Raw genomic sequence first — 21230 nt, forward strand, 5'->3', positions numbered from 1 at the left:
AGCTTTGTGATCTAGTTGAATATGTAGATGTTACTCTTGTCTATTATGCACTATAGAGGTTACTATGAATATGAACTCCGGAGTCACTCTCCACGGTGTGATGGTGACAGTGTGCTCATCGTGTGTGATTCCTTTATGACATTGTGGAGCTTGTTTACTCCGGCTTGAGGTGTGCTTTTGCAGCCCTACACAATGAATGGTGTTTGTTATCCAACAAGAGAGTGTTTGAGAGTAGCATTTATTTATTCAATTATGTGATCATTGTTGAGAGTGTCCACTAGTGAAAGTATGATCCCTAGGACTTGTTTCTAAGCATTGAAACACCGTTTCCATCAAGTTCTGCTACATGTTCGCTTGCTGCCATTTTTATTTCAGATTGCAATTACTACTTATAATCATCCATATTACTTGTATTTCACTATCACTTCGCCGAACTAGTGCACCTATACATCCGACAAGTGTATTAGGTGTGTTGGGGACACAAGAGACTTCTTGTATCTTAATTGCGGTGGTTGCTTGAGAGGGATATCTTTGACCTCTACCTCCCTGAGTTCGATAAACCTTGGGTGATTCACTTAAGGGAAACTTGCTGTTGTTCTACAAACCTCTGCTCTTGGAGGCCCAACACTGTCTACAGGAATAGAAGTGTGCGTAGACATCACATCTCTGCAAACAAATACAACAAACAGAGAAACAAAAGTTTGGCCAAGTGGCAAAGCCATTTGGCAGATTAGGGAAAATTGTGGTGAATTGGGGATAATACCAAGCCTGCCGAGGGAACCAGGCCAAAGTTCAAGCCCCAACCTGGGAGCATGCACAAGCACCTCACCAGGCTAGCTGCATGCTCTCCACACACACACAGACCAGGGGAGAAGTACCAGCACAGAATGTGCTGTCGACCAAAGGAGCAAGGGGTGAGGCAGTATATAAACTTTTCACAGGCAAACCCTAGAAATCCATCGACAAAATCTCCAAGGGTAAGAACAGTAGGATCACTTAGAACAGGAAGAACAGCAAAGCCATCCAAACCATCCAAACCATCCAGAACAGTTCCACCAAGGAATGTTGCTGTAGAGCAAGCCAGGAGGAAGGAAACCATCACAAGCTAGCCAGGAGGAGCAGGGCAAGCTTAAGACCTCAAACAGAAGCAAATCCTCTACATCAGCACATAATCTAGGAGCTGGAGTGAGGTATACACAAATAAACATGAGCAAGCATTTGTTTTGCTCATAAATAAGCATATGCATATATCATAGAAGCCAAAAGGGTTGGAATACCCTGTTTGTATCATCACTTGGCTACTAGCCATTTGGTGCAAGCAAAACATGGGATAAGCCAGCAGGAGTTCATCCAAGGGAACACTGGTTGTGTCAATACAGTGACACAACCAAGGAAATCCAGCAAGGGTTTGATCCTATCTAGCCAGACAGAGTCACCTAGCACCCTATAGCTAGCTACACCATCAGACAGATAGACAAATTCTTGTCTATTTATGTTTTCAACAGCAAAGGCTACTGGAGATCCAACCAGGGATCAACCAGAAAGCATAAGATAGCCACAGCAAGCCACAGAGGGGGAGCTACCCTTGGTCAGCAACAAGATGATGACAGGGCCACCTCAAACCCACAAAACCATCCAGTAAAGCCACTTCATCATCACCCAGGAGGGTTCAGAGTGAGCTAGTGTCCCCAACCAAAGGGTTGGCATCCCTCTAGCTCCAAATTATCAAGTAATAGGATCATTACTGACACAGTTCACCTCATTTATCAATTTAATCAAGCAAGGCTACATAGATAAATGATATACAAAAGTAAACAGTGCACCAGGCACTTGAAAATGATCCAAATGATCACTGCAAGCATTAGCATGCAGGTGCTGGAGCAAGCAAGATCATGCATCAGCACAGGCTTAAGTGTCACACAGACACAAGGAGGAGCACCAGTGAGGCACAAACCATAGATCAGCAGGCAACCACCAAGCAACTGATGATCATATGATCATCAGGGCTTGACAGAGCATGTAAGTACATGTTAGAGCCAAGCCTAGCACCAATTCATGGATCAAATAAATGAAACATGCCACAGTAAGCAACCATTGCATCACAAATAATTATTTAAATCATTTATAATTGTATCCAGAAGCACACCATCAAGGGGTGGAGCTAATTAGTCAATGAACAAGCTCAACAGAGCTTTACAATGAAGCAAAGCTCAAGGAGCACCTCACAAACAGTACTGGCTCTTGCTTCAAGCAAGAAGTACTCACTGTAATTAATCCAGGGATATAAATTCTGCACACACATGCCACAGCAGCAGCAGTAACAAGAACAGAGGCATAGGAGTAGCTGCAAGCAAGTAATACAGGCATAAGCAAGTTCATGGCATTAGAAATTGCACAGATACAAGCAGAACAAGAATAGGACAACATAGGCTAGAACATGGAGGAGAGCAATAGCACAGGCATAGCCACTAGGCAGAGCATGGCAAGCAAGCAGCAGCAGCAGCCATAGGCACACAGCAACATCACACAAAGGGGCAAGCAGCAGCAGCAGCCAAGCACAGCACAGCGCCATGGACGCCAAAGCGTTTAGTGGTGAAGGAAAAGGAGGATCAGAGGAGAGAGAGAGGGAGCAGAGCACATACATGCGTAGCAGACGTGGAGCGCAGCCATGGCGGCCACGGTGGCACACGCCGGGGGCACGACGGCGCCAGGCCAGACCATGCCAGGCCACGGCAACGCCGCCGCGCCCAGCACCACCACGGCGATGCTCACGGCGACGCCATAACGCCAGGAATGCCAGGGAGCGGCGAGATTGCCGTGGATCCCGCAACCCTAGCGCACGGGAGGGTTGGCGACGAGCAGATGGGGCCGCGAGAGACAAATCGGCGCGGACCACCCTAACCGCTGTTGAACGGCGAGTCAGGCGCGACCCAACTGGTTGCCGGAGATGGCCGGAGACGGCGGGGAGAAATCAGCGACGCCGGTGGCGATAGCGAGATCGCGAGAAGGGATTAGGGTTCGTCGAGGCGGCGCGGGGGAGAAGTGGTGTGAGCGACCGAATGGGTCAGTTGGACCCGAGCGGGTCTAGCCCGACCCATTGGGCTCCACTGACAGGTGGGCTCGAGGGGCAAAAATGGTAATTTCCAAATTACTAAAAATAGAAACTTTGAACAAATTTAGAAAATTGAAAAGAACTCTAAAAAATAAAGAAAAATATGCAAACCACTTAAAATTTTATTCTCTATCGAAATAAAATATGAAATAGAATTTTGGAGATAGAAAAATTTGAACCATTATTTAATTCAAAGATTAATAAAGTAATTAAGAATCATTAAAAAAATAAGACATACTCCCTCTGTTCCATTCTATAATGCCTATAGTTTTTTGGCACGGAAATTAGCGCAAGTGTATTCTTTTACACAAGATCCCTAGCTGAACGATTTGAGATCAATGTAAAATTTGGGAAATCCATATCTTACTAACTAACCATAACAAATTTGGGACCTGAACGGTTTAGGAGCTAAACGGAGGAGGGGGTAACTGAAAAAATGCTAAACTACAACCTTATATTCTGAAACAAATGCCAAAAATCTATAGGCACTATAGAAAGGAACGAAGGGAGTATTTTTTAATGATTAAATAAGTCCATAAATTCAAAGGGACTTTAAAAAAGAACTTGGCAATATTCCAAGTTACTATTTTCACTCTTAAGGAGTAATCATAAATGATTCTTATCCGACACCTCCGACATGAAATAACAAAACACCGGGAAGGGGGAAACCAAACCCTAAAAATGGAAAGCATGGCATATTTGATTATTTAACCATTGCCCTTATCGGGCAATGATGCTATCTTTCAGAAACAGAGGACAAGGGTTAGTCCACACCATCCAACTTCAACAGTTTGCAGTCTTCAGGCAAGTTCATCGCTTGCTCATGGCAATTTGAGTATTTTTACCAAATTACTTGCAAATTACTATACTTATCACTCTTGCATGAAAAGTAAAATTGCTATCTTCATAACTATGAATATGACTAAATGGTGGGCAATGGAACCATGGTATGAGTATGGTGGAGGTTCCATTGCAATGGGTTTGTATCCATCTAAGATTAACAACAAATATCGTCCAGTGATTCTTGTGCCGTAATAACTGTGTTAACCATAAGATCTGGAGTGGGACGGAGTAGTCAATTGTGTTTCTTCCTCTCGTACATCAAAGGATGCGCTTACTGTAGCAGTTGTGTCCTACGAGAACAACCGGTGGGTGGGGATCCCATTCTAATTCCCCACGGTAATGCGATCTATGATGGGTTGCAACGGCCGGCGAAGGACCATGCTTGCGACCTGGTAGTTGTCGAGGTCGGAAGATATCCAAGTGATATAGCCCGACGAGGACCCAAGGTCGGAATTGCAACAAAGGGTGGGTGTGCGAGGTCGCGGAGGAATGCAATATTGGCTAAGACCTTATACCGGGCCTCACACCACAGAAGTGTGGACGGGAAAGCTGCCCGGTTGGCACCAAGGTTAAGATCTCTTATGGGTAAAGCAACACACCTCTGCAGAGTGTAATGAAATCGTGACCTGTCACTCCTTGTTGATGTCTACGCATGCTTCTATTCCTGTAGACAGTGTTGGGCCTCCAAGAGCAGAGGTTCGTAGAACAGCAGCAAGTTTCCCTTTAAGTGAATCACCCAAGGTTTATCAAACTCAGGGAGGTAGAGGTCAAAGATATCCCTCTCAAGCAACCCTGCAATTAAGATACAAGAAGTCTCTTGTGTCCCCAACACACCTAATACACTTGTCAGATGTATAGGTGCACTAGTTCGGCGAAGAGATAGTGAAATACAAGTAATATGGATGATTATAAGTAGTAACTGCAATCTGAAATAAAAATGGCAGCAAGCGAACATGTAGCAGAACTTGTTGGAAACGGTGTTTCAATGCTTAGAAACAAGGCCTAGGGATCATACTTTCACTAGTGGACACTCTCAACAATGATCACATAATTGAATAAATAAATGCTACTCTCAAACACTCTCTTGTTGGATAACAAACACCATTCATTGTGTAGGGCTGCAAAAGCACACCTCAAGCCGGAGTAAACAAGCTCCACAACGTCATAAAGGAATCACACACGATGCGCACACTGTCACCATCACACCGTGGAGAGTGACTCCGGAGTTCATATTAAAGTAACCTCTAGAGTGCATAATAGACAAGAGTAACATCTACATATTCAACTAGATTACAAAGCTCATGATCACATAAAGATCACACCATGGGAGAGAGAGATGAACCACATAGCTACCGGTAGAGCCCTCAGCCTCGGGGGAGAACTACTCCCTCCTCATCATGGGAGACAGCAACTGCGATGAAGATGGCGATGGAGTCGATGGAGATGGCTCCCGGGCAATTCCCCGTCCCGGCAGGGTGCCGAAATAGAGACTTCTGTCCCCCGAATTAGGGTTTTTGGTGGCGGCGGAGCTACGGAACTCTTCTGGAGAAATCGTCGATCTCCCCAGGGTTTTCAGGGCAGGACTTAATATAGGCGAAAGGGCGGCGCGAGGGGGTGCCCGAGGGGCCCACCCCATAGGGCGGCACCACCCCCTCCTGGCCGCGCCAGTGGATGGGGAGGAGGCCGTGGGCCTCCTCTGGCCTGGCCCTTCTGGCTCCGTGGGTCTTCTGGCGAAATAGAATTTCTGTAATTTTTCTGGATTTATTCGAGCACTTTGGTTTTTGGGCCTTTTCTGCAATAAACAGACATAATAAACAGAAACTGACACTGTGACATCTTGTTAATAGGTTAGTCCAATAAATGCCATAATATGATATAAAGTGCATATAAAACATGTAGCTATTGGCATAAAACTAGCATGGAACATAAGAAATTATAGATACGTTGGAGACGTATCACTTGTTCCGGGATTTGGAACTGCGAACACTGCCGGAAAGGAACTCCATAAAGTTCTAGTAAACCGGTGAAGGTTGACGGACATAGTTATTCTGAATAAAAGCAACCTTTTGAACAAATGGTTATAAAAACATGCATTGGTATTAGATTTTCTGGTCTAATATCGTCGCTAGTGCATTAAACACCTCTTTCCTATTATGAACTTGTTGAGTACGCTCCTACTCATACCTCTTATAATCCCTTGCTTAGACTGTCTGAATCACCTCGAGGAAGCCAATGACGGACAATACGGAGCAAGGAGATCTGCTACGAGGAGTCAGACCTCTCAGGAGGGGTAGAAGGCGTAGACTACCTTATCGTCTACGGAACCGGGGAGGCCCCCGAAGGAGAACAAGCTTATACTACCGGAGTATTAGTAGTAACCGAGCAGTGCGAACACTATAGTACTTAGCTGCTCGAGTGGAATAAATGTATAACCTACTAAGACTTTTATATTGTAAGTTAAGTTGGCTTCACCTCGAACCCAGGAGTAAACCTCTTTGGACCCAGGAGGAGCTCCGAGATGATGTATATGTTTGGTTTGTAATAATATGTGAATGAATTATGGACCATCTATGTTCTGTTGTACTACTCTGAGGGATGTAATATTTGCGGATTGGTACTTCGCGAATGTTATTTCAACGACTGGCATACTACAACATGCAGTGGTATGCAGGGACACCACAAAGTCATCCTCCTCCTGCCCCTCCTCCTCATCCTCGGGGTCGCTGCCAGCACCGCCTCCGTCCTCCTCCTGGCCGTCGATGGCATTGGCGCCTCCGTCCTCCTCCTCCTCCTCCTCCTCCTCAGTCGCCGTCGAGGTAGGGTCGCTGGGCGTGGAGCCCGGATCGCTTGGCATCGCAGGGGATTCCCACCAATGCAGCCATTCGGGCGACTTGCCCTCGCTGTCCGAGTCCGACGGCAGGGTGTAGTCGCTCATGGCGTGCCGGTGTTGGAGAAGAAGAAGAAGGCGGTTCGACGTGAATTACAATAGATGCAGGGGTTATATTCTGCAGGGATTAACGGTGGCGCGTATAACGAAGAGGTCGGCGGTTGCTCTTCCGCGGCGGTTCGGCGCTCCATTCCGGCGGTTGGCGGGTTGATCGGCGGTGTTGCCACACCGGCGGTTGACATTCGCGCGCTTGCTGTGTGCTTTCGAGGCCGATCGAACCAGAGTCGCTGCCAGGCGAGCCCGTGGGGGAAGCGAGTGGACGCTCGGCGCGACCGCGCAGCGTCCGCGGAGACGCAAACGTGCCGCATATTTGCGCCGCGTTTGCGTGTCGGCGGACGCCCCGGACACAATGCGTCGGCCCGCGGGAGCTGGGTGCAGACACATTTCTAGTCCGTGCGGACGCAAACGGTCGCACATCGACCGTTTGCATCGAGCCGCTGGAGATGCCCTACATCTTGAGGTATATGGAGAACTCTTTATTTGATTGCATGCTCTAAACCATAGTCATCCATAGCTCAACTCATGAGACTATCATGACAACGGCTTAGAGCCATATCTTAAATTCTTCTCTTGAAACTAAACACTCAAGATCACGATGCCAATACTCAAGGTATATCATTATTTTCATGGCATCCACACTTGAATCCAACACATGGACTACCAAAAATACCTATAGAGTATTACTACATATAAGCTCAATAAAAACAGTAATCCATAAGGATTGTCATTAATTATCAAAACACACTTAGGACCAATGTACCCTTACAACCGGCCCGTCCGAAATACTGGTGCTGCGACCGACTAACACTAGTTGCATGGGCTAACCTGCCGTCCTAATAGTATTTTACAGCAGGCCCACAATCCCCCGGTCGGTGGTTTGGCCCATTTGACCACGCCACTAGCCCACGCGTCCCACACGCATAACCATTACAACATGTCACCAATAACCCCAACAACCCACTGATCCACTCCTCTCCCCTCCTCCTCCACCATGCCCCTGACCCACTATACTCTCCTTTGCCACCCATCCTCCAGGCAACGCCATCACTGCCCATCATTGACTCATTTTCTGCGGTCCCATATATTCCCTCGTCGACCATTGTTGCACAAAACACAATATAACATTGTTAACCTATATAACATTTGAATTAGGCATGTAGGCCCCACTTGAAGAAGTATGCGTCCATCCCCCAATCCCTGGCCCGCGACTCCGTCCCTAGCATATGGTGGTGTCCTCTACTCCCTTTCCTCCATTCATGGCCGCTGTCGGTGCCCCCAGTCCCGAAATATTCAGCTAGGCTCGGCGGCGGCCTGCCCCTTGGTTGTATCCCGCAGGGCTAGTAGTGCCATCGCCCCGTCCCCACCTCGCCTCACACTGTGCTGATGGCACCCCACCCTCCACCGACTTGCAATAGGCTATCGCCCATTGCCTCCCGCTTAACAGGTGCCCCTGCTTATTTTTTTGAGGTGAAGGCGATCATATCCACCATATTATTAGATAGAAGAGAGTGGCCTGGTCAAAAGCCATACATTGTTTGGTTTATGAGAAAAAACTGATACAAAAAAACACAGGCGAGGAGACTCGTCGTCCAGCCAACGCAACCACCAAATGCAACAAACACACTACTCTAGCTCTCGGGCCGCTGTGCGACTTGTGACGTTGCTCTTTGTGGGCAGGAAAAAGAAACCGACCATGGACGCGCCATGCGTGTGCGGTTCAAGAGACCCGAATTGGTATTTCTAGAAAACGCGTTGCTTACCGAAAAGTGTCTTTGGCACACGATCACGTTTATGTTTTTTATTTTTTTTGTTTTGTTTATATATATTTTTCAGATTTGAAATTTTTTAAATTTTAAAAATTGTTCAAATTAAGAAAATGTTTAAATCATTCAATTTTGAGAAACAGTCAAATCTGAAAACCGTTCGAACGCAAAAATTATTCAAATTTAGAAAATATTCATATTTTAAAATATTTTTTAAAAAATTAAAAATTCAAAAAATTTAAAAAGGTTCAAATCTAAAATATGATCATATTGAAAGATGTTCAAATTTCAACAAAAGATCAAAAATCTGAAAAAATGTTCAAATTTTGAAAATATTTAAATTTCAGTAAAATTTGAAAATTCCAGATTTTTAAAAATCAAATAAAAAAACAGCTTTTGAAAAACGTAGAACAAAAAGAAAAAAGAAAAAATAAAATAAAATAAAATAAAATAAAAGAAGAGAGAATGTTGGGTTGGCCCAACAACGCGCGGGGGGTGTGCGAGTCTGGTCCGTGCCGACCAGGTCGGCATACAGCAACCCCCAGCTGGGCCCAGGGAAATAAATACCACCGGACCGCGGGCTCCTCTCCTCTGGCAGCAAAGCGAAAGCATCACCACTACTCCTCACCCACGTGGCTGCCACCCACGCGCCGTAAAGAATGAAACGGTTACAGGCACACCACAAGTCAACCTTCCCAAGAGCAGTCAACTACACCTCCATGTGGGCCACACGTCGTGGTATGCGCACGCCAGTGGTGCCACTGCCACGGACGGACGGGCCCCACCTAGCGAAAGCCTTCATTTGCGGGACACGGACGCCTTTTCTTTTCTTTTGGCCGCCGCCCGCCCGTCCGCCTGGTCTCTTCTCCCCTCCCCGGCACCGTACATCGCATCTCATCGCCACATCTCGGGTAAACTCTTCTAACCCACTACTACTACCACCCAAAATCCTAACGGAGACCGCCGCTGCCACCAAACCCTAGCCGCCGTGCCTGCCGGAGATGGCCCAACCCACGCCGCCCCCGCGCCGCCCGCTCTTCGACCTCAACGTCGCCATGGACGAGTTCGGGGAGGAGGAGGAGGAGGAGGAGCCCCACGAGGTGCTCGAGGAAGTACTAGTCGAGGAGGAGGAACTACTAGTCGAGGAGGAGGAGGAGGAGGAGGATCCCCAGGAGATGATCATGGAGGAGGACGAGGCCGCCGCCGCCGCCGCGGACGAGGAAGACGCCATCGTCGAGAAGGAGGTCGTCGAGGTGGCGGGGGGAGTAGGGGAGGACGAGGGGAGGCGGAAGAGGAGGAAGGAGTACGAGGTCTTCGTCTTCGGCCTGCCGCGGGAGGCCACGGAGGACCAGGTCGCGGGGGCGCTCGCCGAGGCTGGCGAGGTCGACCAGGTGCGCCTCGTCCGGGATCCAGCAGACCCGCGACACAACAAGGGCTTCGCCTTCGTGCGCTTCAGAGAGGTCTGGCAGGCGAGGTGGGCCGCCAACGACCTACGCACCGCCACGGTATTCCTTGCACCTACACCCACTACAGTCTCACTGCTTGCTACTAACTAGCTATGTGATGAAACCGACTGCTGCTCTATTTGTAAATGGCCCAGCACCTGCGAAAGCATCGCTCTATTTGTTTTCATTTTGTGCTTGCCAAAAGGTTCAAGGGCTGTTACTCAGCAGCAAGTCTCTCCTCACCGCCATGCTTTGCAAGGCTTATTAAGGAGCTCTACAAACACCACCACACACACTTCTTGTGATAATCCAACTAGCCGTAGCCGAGTTCAAGCAATACCTCTGACACTCAATTTATACTATTTGGCTGGCTCGTCTCGTGCTAAAGTTCTACAAGGATATGATTTCAGCAAGGTTTAGTTTACAACTAGTACGTCTACGCGGTAACGCCATATACCTTTAATCGTTTCCGTTACCTAAAAGTTGGCGCAATTTCCTTGTAGGTTTCACTACCCGACAAATCCGGTTACCCGGTAATTCCGGTTCGGTTTCGGTTATCACCCAACTCTGTGATAGTTATTATCACCACAAAACTTGGATAGTCCCAGCTGGGCCCACGTATTCATTAACGCAACATGAACATGGTCTAGTTAAATTAACAATCTCAGATTTCGCTGCTTACGCTCCTAGCTGATTGGTGTTTTTAACCTCTCCATATCATGGCAAGAGTGATGCAACATGGCAACTGAAAACCAGTTGACATTAAGTCTTAATAAACCAAGCAACATATGATGCTCCTCGTTGCGTACCTATCATTTTTTATCAACTCTTAATTGTCTTTCTTGGTAAATCAAGCAGTATTTTATTGGATGGAACCAAACTCATGGTGTTAATTATTATCACCTAGTTTAGCCTCGTTGCCTGTTTGGAAGAAACTAAGTCAGGATTGATTTCGTTCAAAGTTTTAAAAGACGGTAACCAACCTAGTATTGATCAATGTCATATGGCCTAATCGCCCCGATTATGTGCCCTCACTGTAGAAACACATGTTCCGTTTCTATGGCATAGTTCACATTTTTACTCATTACATTTCTTTTTTTGCTTCCTCCTTTTGTTAGGCTTTTCTAATTCAAGCTGATATTAATTGAAGAAATTGAATGACGATACTTGTATTGATATTTTTAATTTTTTTTTTACTTTGAGGGTCCAATGATAGTCCAGATGTTTTAATTTAACATCTCTTTAGACCCAAGTCCAAGCTGTTTTCCTTGTTATTACGTCGCTCATGTAACTCTGTCTCTTGTCATATATGTCCAGTTTAAACAGTACTGTGACCATTTGCACATATCCTTTGTTAATTGTTCTACTTCAAGGATCCAAGTTTAGTGCACATGTTCTTATTAGCTCAGTTTAAATTTGAAGTCCAGGCTGCTGTGTATCTGCATTTCATGTTATAAAACTTCTCATGTGACCTGGCTAAATAGTGGATGTGGTATTAAGAGTCGAAAGTAGATACGAAATAGTGGATTGTATATTCTTCTGATAACCCATGCCTTCATAGTCCCAGAAACCACACCATCTAGTTATCTTGACTGCTAGTCAAAGTTCACAACGATTGGGCTAGATCTCACCACCATGGCATGAGATGAAGAACATCAACATTGACTAACTCATGGCGTCCATCCTTGACTGCAAACATCCACCATAGCGTTGGTTGTCCTGTCATGAAGATGTCATGATCAGGGACTCGTGTGGTTCAATTATCTCCATGATGCTGGAGGTAGGACTGTCCATGGAGGTGGATGGGAATCTGTGGCGGCAGGCGATTAAGACTCAAGCTAGCGTAGCAGTGAGAGAGGTTACTGGGAAGAGAGGACATTGAAGACTGAACAGGGGTGCAACCATGCATGGCACCAGATGGGCTCATACAAGCTTTGATTCAGGACTCAGGAGTACAAAGAGAATGGCAGGACTCTGAAATTAATGTGAGCTGTTTATGCAGTTTCCAGTTCAGGAAACATGCAAGCATTTTTGGTGTTCCCAGACACGAGTTTGTCTGAAATAAAAAAATTCCATACATGATTTACTCATGGAAACCAGTTTAGATTTTTCGTGAAGTTTATGCATGGGGATGAGATGTTGAGTTCATGGTTTGCCATTTTTTTATTTGGCGCACCCACCTGGAATAGATAAAAGGCTGAAGCAGTTTATCCATGTGTTATGCCATCTCCAAACCAAGAGCGTCTGGCTAGAAGAAAGAGTGCAGATACGTCTTAATTTGGTGTGTGATGATTGGATATAAATACAAGAATGATTTGGAGGACATATTTACAAAGAGATGCTACAATGTTTCTCCTCTTGCCATGCAAGGTAAGTGATCAGGCCACTGGTATGGAAGACATGGTGCATCACGTCCTGCCAGCCATGCTCTCAGCAATCTTCAAGGTGTCATTTGATTCTTGTGATAGGAAGAGAGCTGGTGCATCACGTCCAGCTATACTGCCAGCCATACTCCCAGCAATCTTCAAGGTATAATTTACTTCTAGTGCTATGTGGAGCCAGAATCGCAACACCCCATCCACGAGGGGCTTTAGAAGAAGTCTGCCTTGGTCACCACGCCACAGCTTGAAGATAATCTATCTGTCTGAGAGGGGTGTGACCAGCAGTAGACCCAGAGCAAAATATAGTCAGCAACGATGGTCAATATAGAATCAGTGGGATTGGTGGCAGGAGAAGTTCTGCAACTTGAACGGCAGCGGCCAGCATACCCAGCAATCCAGGAGAACCAGGAAACAGAGTCTGCAGTTATGACAATAGTATGTTAGAGGTTGAGTCAATTAATAAGGGTACAATCAGAACAGGAATTAGAGTTCGTAACGTAGATGGGTTAGTTTCCAAATTCCAAGTTTGTAACGTAGATGGGTTAGTCTTCGGGTCAAATCTTGGTAGCTCTGTATGAGGGAGGGCATTGAAATCTTTTGGTACAAGCAAGAACCAACTTATTCTCCGGCACTACTCTCTGCTCCTTCCCTATGTCTTTCTAATCCCTTGCAGATGGCATAGTTGGCTATCTTCAGCACCGTAGTTATCATTGTCCGGTCGTGAATCAACATTTACAACTGTTTTGGCTTTTATTTCGATGACCATTTTGACTTTTAGATCAGTTCAGTCGTTAAGTACTTCCCCTTCTTTTAGTATAATATGATATAGTCCGTTGTATGTCTACATCTGTTTGATCATGTACTGCAGCCCCATTTAAAAGTTTAAGCTGTCAGGTTTTTAGGCTTGATTAGATGTTCTTTGATAGTATAGCAACTGCATTAGTCAAGCTGATTGTACTTTCTGATGCTTTATTCAATATAATTAAAATTCTTTGTAATGCTTCAGATGCATGTATTGAACACAATTTTTTTTTCACTAGCCAATAGAGCAGTACATGATTATGATGACTAATTGTGGTTTTCAGATAAAGGGAAAAACTTGTGGAATATGCAAGAACAATGATAATGAGACCCTTCATCTGAGAAATATCTGCTTCGATTGGTCAAAAGATGACGTATGCTCTCTTCCTTAATTGATAATAGCATTTGTTGCAAGTACCTTGCTGTTTTGAGTAATAATTGACCTGTTACAGTTAGCTGAGAAGCTGAAAACTTTTGAGTTGGAAAACCTCGAAGATATCAATTTAATTGAGAATCCGGATAGAAGGGGAAAAAATAGGGGCTATGCATTTCTAGACTTCAGCTCACATGTGGATGCGGTGGCTGGATTTCTTAAATTACAGAAGAAAGATTTGTATCTTGGTACTGATGTTAGAGCGCAGATATCATTTTCAAACACTATTTCACAAGATGATAAGATTATGGAAAAGGTACAACCACAAATGAGGCAGCTTTATCTTCTTTTTGATTATGTTACTTGGAGGTATTGCATTATCTTGTTTTCACCATTTAACACCTCATATTTTCATTACGGAACATAGGTAAAGTCTGTTTTCTTGGATGGCTTACCACCTCATTGGGATGAAGATGACGTGAGGGAAAAGTTTGGAAAGTTTGGTGAAATTGATAGTATACAACTTGCGAGAAATATGTTTACGGCAAAACGTAAGGACTTTGGTTTCATCAGCTTTACTACAAGACAAGCGGCTTTAGATTGTATTGATATGGTCAATAAAGGTCGTTTTGGTGAAGGTAGCGCAAAGGTAACCACTCTACGTACTCTAATGTAGGGTCAACTTCTACTTTTGCGTATTTGCTTCAGCTATGATTAATTATTACTTCAATATTATCAGGTTCGTATGAAGGCTACCTTACAAAGACCAAAACCTACTTTCAAAAAGCATTCATGGCAAGGTGATAGTCACATGTTGGGCGTCAGAAGAGGATTTATTGGCAAAAATTATGGTGATAGAGAGCCCCACCCGAACAGATTCAGGCATTTTAGTCCTGAAAGGCGTGCTTATTCAAATAATCATGCTCATAGCAACTACCGTCACCAACCTATGGTTGGCAGGTTGCCTCCTATGGCAGTTCATGATGGAGAAAGACCTGTTTCAGTGCGAGAATACAGGTCTTACTACAGAAGAGATTCTACAGTACCTGGTTGGTTTCCTTTGATCTGCACCAAATGAATTTGTTGCTCTTTCTTTCTTCCACAAGGTTGCTAAAGGGTCATTTTCAATGCTTGGTTGCAGACCCCGGCCATAAATATGGGAGGATGCACCCGGGAACCAGAACCCGGGATGGTTATGTTGAGAGTCGGTATGCTCATAAATATCCAAAACATAAGCATGCAGCATATGAAGCATCCATGCAAGGAGATGAATACAGCAGGAGTAAATATAGACATTCTTACGTGGAGAGGACACATAGCGAAACTTGCCCAGAATGCATTCGAGGTGATCATAACTCCAGTGCTTATCAGAATGGCCATTACTCCAGCGGTGACAAGGCTGGTAACCGCTATCAGAGTCAGAATGGTGAAGAATTTTCTGCAACCAGTGGATCTGAGAAGGCCTACTATAAGACAGTAAGCGCCTAGTTTCCATTTCTTTTTTGTTTTATCCACATCTTGATATTTTTTATGTTGACGTTGATTCTGTTTTTTAGGACCATGAGCTCGCGCCTTCAACTTCCCAAGTAGCATCTCAGCGCAAGGAACCCTATCGTGAGGTGGTATGTACTGTTTCATCTACGTATTTGATTTGGTGCTGGTTGATGCTAACTATTGGAGCTTCTGTTTCTTAGGAACCTGAGTTGTTGCCTTCAAGTCCTCCTGCTATGTGTGATTGTAATGAATGCTACAAGGTAACTCCAGAAGCATATTAAATGCCCGTTATTATTTTTAATCATATCTTGGTTCTGATTCTTGATTTTTCTTGTTCTTTAGGAGCAAAAGTCAGCAGCCCCTTCAAGCTCTCAAAGTGAGATAGCTAGAACTCATTTAAATCCTCAAGTTCCTCCCCATCGCCGGATTGCTAAACCTTTTCATGACCAGCGGAGGTACGTTCATATGTTCCCACTGACCAATTGCTCCCCACTAACGCTTGGGATGTAAAATTATGTTTGGTCTTTCCAACAGCTTTGTTCCTGATGAGTATGATGAGGTGGAGTACACAATCAGGGAACGCAGAGGCCGATATTTATCTTCAAGAGATGAGTCCAGTACCCACCCCAGGAAATATCCTAGGCAAGGACGATGAGTCTCCAAAGCTGTCACATGATAGAAGAGCTCCTATAGTTCGCTTCTGTTATAGGATTTTATTTATTGCATTAAGTTGCGATCTACCCGTGTGAATTGTAGATGTCTCTTTGATGCGGAATCGCATCGAAGGACAGAAGTATGGCATTCTGAGTTATGACAGATGTAACTCCCCAACATCACATTTTTTGGCCTCTTGTTTCCATCATCATATAGGGGCGATGCTCTGATGCACACCAAATAGAAAACAGTTGTTTTACTGTGTGGGTGTTGTTTACTTTTCGTTATGGAAAACGGTGCATGGGGAACCTCCGGATGCGACCTCCGGAGGCGCTGCCGTGGGATCAACTCTCATCAGCCGGTTGCTGTTTGCCACACGTCCTCCTATGTGACCACATATTTCTTATCCTCGTCTCCTTTTTCCTGTTTACCATGGGAGACACCAACTTTGCTTCCTTCCCCATGGCTGTCGGCCTTGTTTCTTACTAGTCACCCCCTCTCCTGCCGGCCTCTCCCCTCTCTTGCCGATGCCGCTGTGCCCTCGTCCGCTCCCACACGAGCTTTGCTGCACCCTTGTTCGCCCTTGCGCGAGCTCCGCCAAGCACCTATCCCGCCACTGTGTTGAGCTTTGTGTCGGCCTCCTTCGCACGAGACACCACCTGCACTTCGCTGTTGGTCCCTCCTCGCCCTCAAGGATGATGTTCGGCGCCACAACGCCCTCCCCTGCCCTCGTGGAGTGGAGTGGCGACTCCTAGCAACTCCGCTGACGGCGCGACGTCCTGAACCTCCCATGGCCCTGCTCGTGGCCTCCTCTACCTCTCATAGCCCCGCTCGTGGCCTACTCCTCTCAAGGCCGAGGTTGCTAACATCCATCTCGGTGAACACGCTCGACACCGCCATACTCCCCCTTCAACCTCCACCTCCGTCTAGTAACCTTCTCGTCGGGCCATCGGTGGGCAGAGGTGCTCCCAGGCGGAGGAGTTGCTAGTGCTACAAGCACCTCCATGCGCCAGCACCGCGCGTCTCCAGAAGTTTGTTGCCTTAGGCCGATGGCGTTACTACCGGTGGAGGCCGGTTTTGCTATCTTAGGCCTCCGGTGTTACTACCGGCGGAGGGCGGCTTTTTAGGTACCGGCGGAGGCCTTCTTTGACACCTTAGGCGTCGGGTGTTGCTGCCTTGGGCGGATAGAGTTGCTGCAACCTTGGACCGCCGCGCTTTTTCCGGCTGAAACATATCAATAATTTTTTGCTACAACTTTTTTGCGATTTTATCCATTTTTGCTACAATAGCACAATTTGTTTGCTATGAGCTCTCCGGCGAGGTCTCCGACGAGTCTCTGGTGGTGTGTCCAGCGATCTTATCATTTTTCTTTCATTTCATGGGTGAACCGATTTTCACTAAGTGAAGCAAAAGCGAGAGTTTTTTTCTTTGCTACATAGAACGAAAAGAATACGTTTTTTTTCGAAATGGGGAGTGAAACCCCGGCTTCTGCATCATGATGATGCACACGGCCTTTTAGGGCTTTTATCACTCCGCCGTACCTCAATTTTGCCGCTGCTGCGTTACAACACTTGTCACTGTCTGTTAGTTCATATTCGGTTTTATCATGGAAAACTTTAAACGGAGGCCAAGTTATACGTAGCCCTTTATTTTCAAATACTTAGATTTTGTATTTCATAATCTTGAAAAATCCGAATCAAAATTCTAGAGATAACCAATGGTGTATAATCTCTATACAAAGTGCTTTATATTCTAGGCTACACAAAAATGATAAATTCGGACAAATTTTATTATAGTGAATAGTACACATTTCAAGACTACTAATTTTGTCATATTTTGTCAATTTCGTGTAGCCTCAATACAAATCAGTTTGCATTGAGATTTTGCACCATTTATAGCATACATCATTGGCTACCTCTAGGATTTTGTTTCAGATTTTTTTTAAAACTTTAAAATACGAATTTAAAGTCTTTGAAAATAAAGAGCTACATGTAACTCGGCCTCCAAAAGTCCACACTCGTTTTGTCATTCCATATTCTCCATCTCTTGATAAATTCAAAGCATTAGTTCACCGCGCCGGCCACGCCGTGGTGTCTCCTTAGAACTGTTGTTTATCCCAATTTAGGTTATGTCGTTGGCCAGAGGCTTACAAAATAGCAGTAGATGCTGCAGTTTCCTACTGCTTATAACCTGCTTGTCGAAGAGATTCTATCACTCCTGGTAGCTGGTCATTCTCTTGTTACTCTCCTTCTGGAAAAAAATACTATTGTACTACATTCTCATACGCGGAAACAACTCCTCAAATTCAGGCCAACTCAATGCATGAAAAACACAGTTTTTCAAATGAAACACAACAACGCTCCGGATGGTTTCTCAGCAGAGTTCTATAAGAACTTCTGGAAGTTAATCAAAGTGGACCTGCTAGATTTGTTCAGTGCTTTACATGCTGAAAAAGTAAACTTATTTCGCTTAAATTTTGGTGATATTATTTTATTACCAAAGGTTAATCAAGTAGAAATGATCCGACAATATAGACACATCTATCTTATTAATATTATCTTCAAAATATTCACAAAAATCTCAACTAGAAGGCTAAATTTGGTGGTTGATCATGTGGTTTGACCATTCTTGAGGGAGTGGTAGTCTTGCATGAGGCAATTAACGAGTTGCATCGGAAAAAGTTCAATGGAATAATTCCAAAGAATGATTTTAAAAGGCTAATGATAAAGTTAAGTGGTCTTTCCTTCAATAAACATTCAGAATGAAATGTTTTTCTCCTGAGTGGGGCATTCTAATCCATAATTTTTGAAATACTTCCAACCAAAGAAAGATTAAGACAAGGCGTGCATCTTCACCATGATATTCAATATAGTAGCTTATATGTTAGCTATAATTATTGAGCCTGCAAAAGTTTTTTGAAGGTGAAACAGCTGCAATTTTTTATATTATTATAAAGCAGAGTATTTACAGCGTGCAAAAGTTGATGGTCAGATTGAAGGGTTAGTACCACATCTCACGGATGGTAGACAATCTATCTTTCAATACGCCGATGATGCAATTCTTTTTGTGGACCATGATCTTGAAAAGGGAAAAAATCTGAAATTAATATTATCATTTTCTGAGTATCTTTCAGGACTGAATAAACTTCCATCAAAGTGTTTTTTTTTTGTTTCGGCATGGCGCGGCGCAAGACGAGTACCACCCTATACACTGAACTTTTCAGTAATGGGCAAGGTCATTTTCCTATCAGTTACTTGGGAATCATGAATCATTATTGGACAATTACAAATGCCGAATAGAAACACGTTGAGGAAAGACTACAAAAAATATTGAGTAGCTAGAAAAGAAAATTACTATCTTTAGGTGAAAGATTATTCCTCATAAATACAGTACTAATAAACATGGTACTATATCTTTGTTTTAGTTACCTAAGGGAGTTTTACAAAGGTTGGATTATCTATGATCAATATTCTATTGACAAGGAGATAGTGAGAAAAAGAAATATCTGGCTAAATAGAGTATAGTCTCTAGCCCGAAAGATCAAGGCGAACTCGGAATTCATGACGTTGAGGTCAAGTATAGATCTGGCATCAAGACCCCGCTGAAGTCTAAGATTTTCACATGGTATCTTCGCATGTAAGTAGAACTCACCAAAGAGAACCTTGTAAAAGATAATTGACACGGAAGTAAAAACTGGGTATTCTATCATCACGGTGTTGACTATTAAACACTTGTTCTTCTAGGACAAATTTGTTAGATCCATATGGTCATTCATCCAAGTACTTTCTACCTTATACCCGCCACGCAACGTTGTAAATATTTTTATCAACTAACTAAATAGCGTGGATCATAGGTTTAAGATACTTATCATGGTGGGAGCGCTTTTCATTATTTGATCACTATGGCTATGTAGAAATGATAAGGTTTTTAATGGTAAAAATTCTATGCAGTTTATCTACCAATGCACAACTTTACTTCGTCCATGGTCGTCTCTACAACGTGTGAAGAATCGCAACCTATTTATGAAGGCATCTACACGGTTAGGAGATATGGAGGGGAATATTTTTAGCCAACATGGATGCCAACGTAATCTTTGGATTGGACCTTCATCACCATAGGCGCATATGCAGTTCCCTTGTGGACTACTACTAGTGTGCCGTTTCTTTCATATTTTTATCTTTTGATTTTTTTGTTTTCGTACGCTATGTGTATCCTAGATATGCGGAGTGCTAACATAATACTTAAATTTTTAAGTAATAGAGCGTACTTTATAGAATAAATATCAATTGTTCGACCAAGTGATTAAATATGTGGAGATGTGCCTCTGTAGAAAGTGCATTGTCCAGCTCTTACTTTACTGGTAGTTCTAAACATTTACACGTTTAGCATATTAAATGTGTTTTTGACTGCCCACTCTCCAAATAGCAAAACAGGTTATAGATTAATGGTGGAGAGATGACGGAATAACAATACGGACTATTGTACCGGAGCAATGATAAGATTGCGGTTTCAATCTACCAAAATGGTAAAACTGAGATTCGGATGGGTCACAGTGGTAGGAATGATTAAGAAAATAACCTTTCATTACCTTCCATTGCGTTTTCCTCCTCCTACCAATTTTTTCTCCTTTCTTTTCTTTTCTGTTGTTTTGTTTTGTTTTCTTTCATTTCATTTCTCTATTTCTTCACTAATTTTTTCTAGGTTTTTTCGTCGCTTTCTTTTTTGGATAAATACATGAGTACTTTTAACATATGAACATTATTTTAGGAGATAGATGAACATATATTATTTATCTTTTTTTTCTTGGTTAGTAATTTATTTTGTAAATGTATGAAAAAAAATCATGAAACTCTGAACACCCTTTTCTACAACATTTGAACATTTTATATACATTAAATCTTTGAAAAAAGTAACTTTCTTGTAATCAAACATCTTCTTGTTATGCAATGAGTTTTTTTTTTCACGTACAAGAATGTTTTTTGAAAGGTACGTGAACATATTTTTGAAATAGATGTACATTTATCTTTGATATGTGAACATTTTTCTTTTACAGAAAATTACTATTTTTCAGAGTTGTTAAGTTGTTTATTTAAATTGATCAAATAAATAGATTTCCAACATCTAATATGGAATAAACAAAATTAATACTTGATAATGGAATGGATCAAACATTGGCTTATATATGACATCCACGATGAGGACATCCCACCTAATGATACACATGCTACACCTACAACTACGCAAATACAGAAGGACACGGATTCCGCCTAAAGGGTTAGGCCGTTTAAACTTTACGATATTGGATTGAATAAATACGAATAAAACCAGCGTTTAAATTGTCAAGCACACACCCTATATAAGTACGGTTCACCTATGTGCACCAACAAGTTATGGAAGTAAGACAAACAATTATGTGG

General features: G+C 43.7%; 1 protein-coding gene across 2 annotated transcripts; it reads left to right on the top strand.

Annotated features, from left to right (window-relative positions):
- The first annotated feature begins 9547 nt into the window (after nucleotides 1-9547).
- LOC124681652 lies at nucleotides 9548-16072 on the top strand. Of its 2 annotated transcripts, none has more exons than XM_047216521.1 (10): nucleotides 9548-10170; nucleotides 13577-13666; nucleotides 13745-13981; nucleotides 14093-14314; nucleotides 14405-14714; nucleotides 14807-15141; nucleotides 15222-15287; nucleotides 15360-15419; nucleotides 15502-15614; nucleotides 15694-16072. In XM_047216521.1, exons 1-10 carry the CDS (start codon nucleotides 9667-9669, stop codon nucleotides 15812-15814), a joined length of 2058 nt encoding a protein of 685 aa, XP_047072477.1. In that variant the 5' UTR covers nucleotides 9548-9666; the 3' UTR covers nucleotides 15815-16072. The 2 variants fall into 2 exon arrangements, with proteins under 2 accessions (XP_047072477.1, XP_047072478.1); XM_047216522.1 differs by having other exon boundaries at nucleotides 15222-15284.
- Nucleotides 16073-21230: the final 5158 nt, after the last annotated feature.

This window comes from Lolium rigidum, unplaced genomic scaffold, assembly GCF_022539505.1.
Source record: "Lolium rigidum isolate FL_2022 unplaced genomic scaffold, APGP_CSIRO_Lrig_0.1 contig_5106_1, whole genome shotgun sequence".
Lineage (NCBI taxonomy): Eukaryota > Viridiplantae > Streptophyta > Magnoliopsida > Poales > Poaceae > Lolium > Lolium rigidum.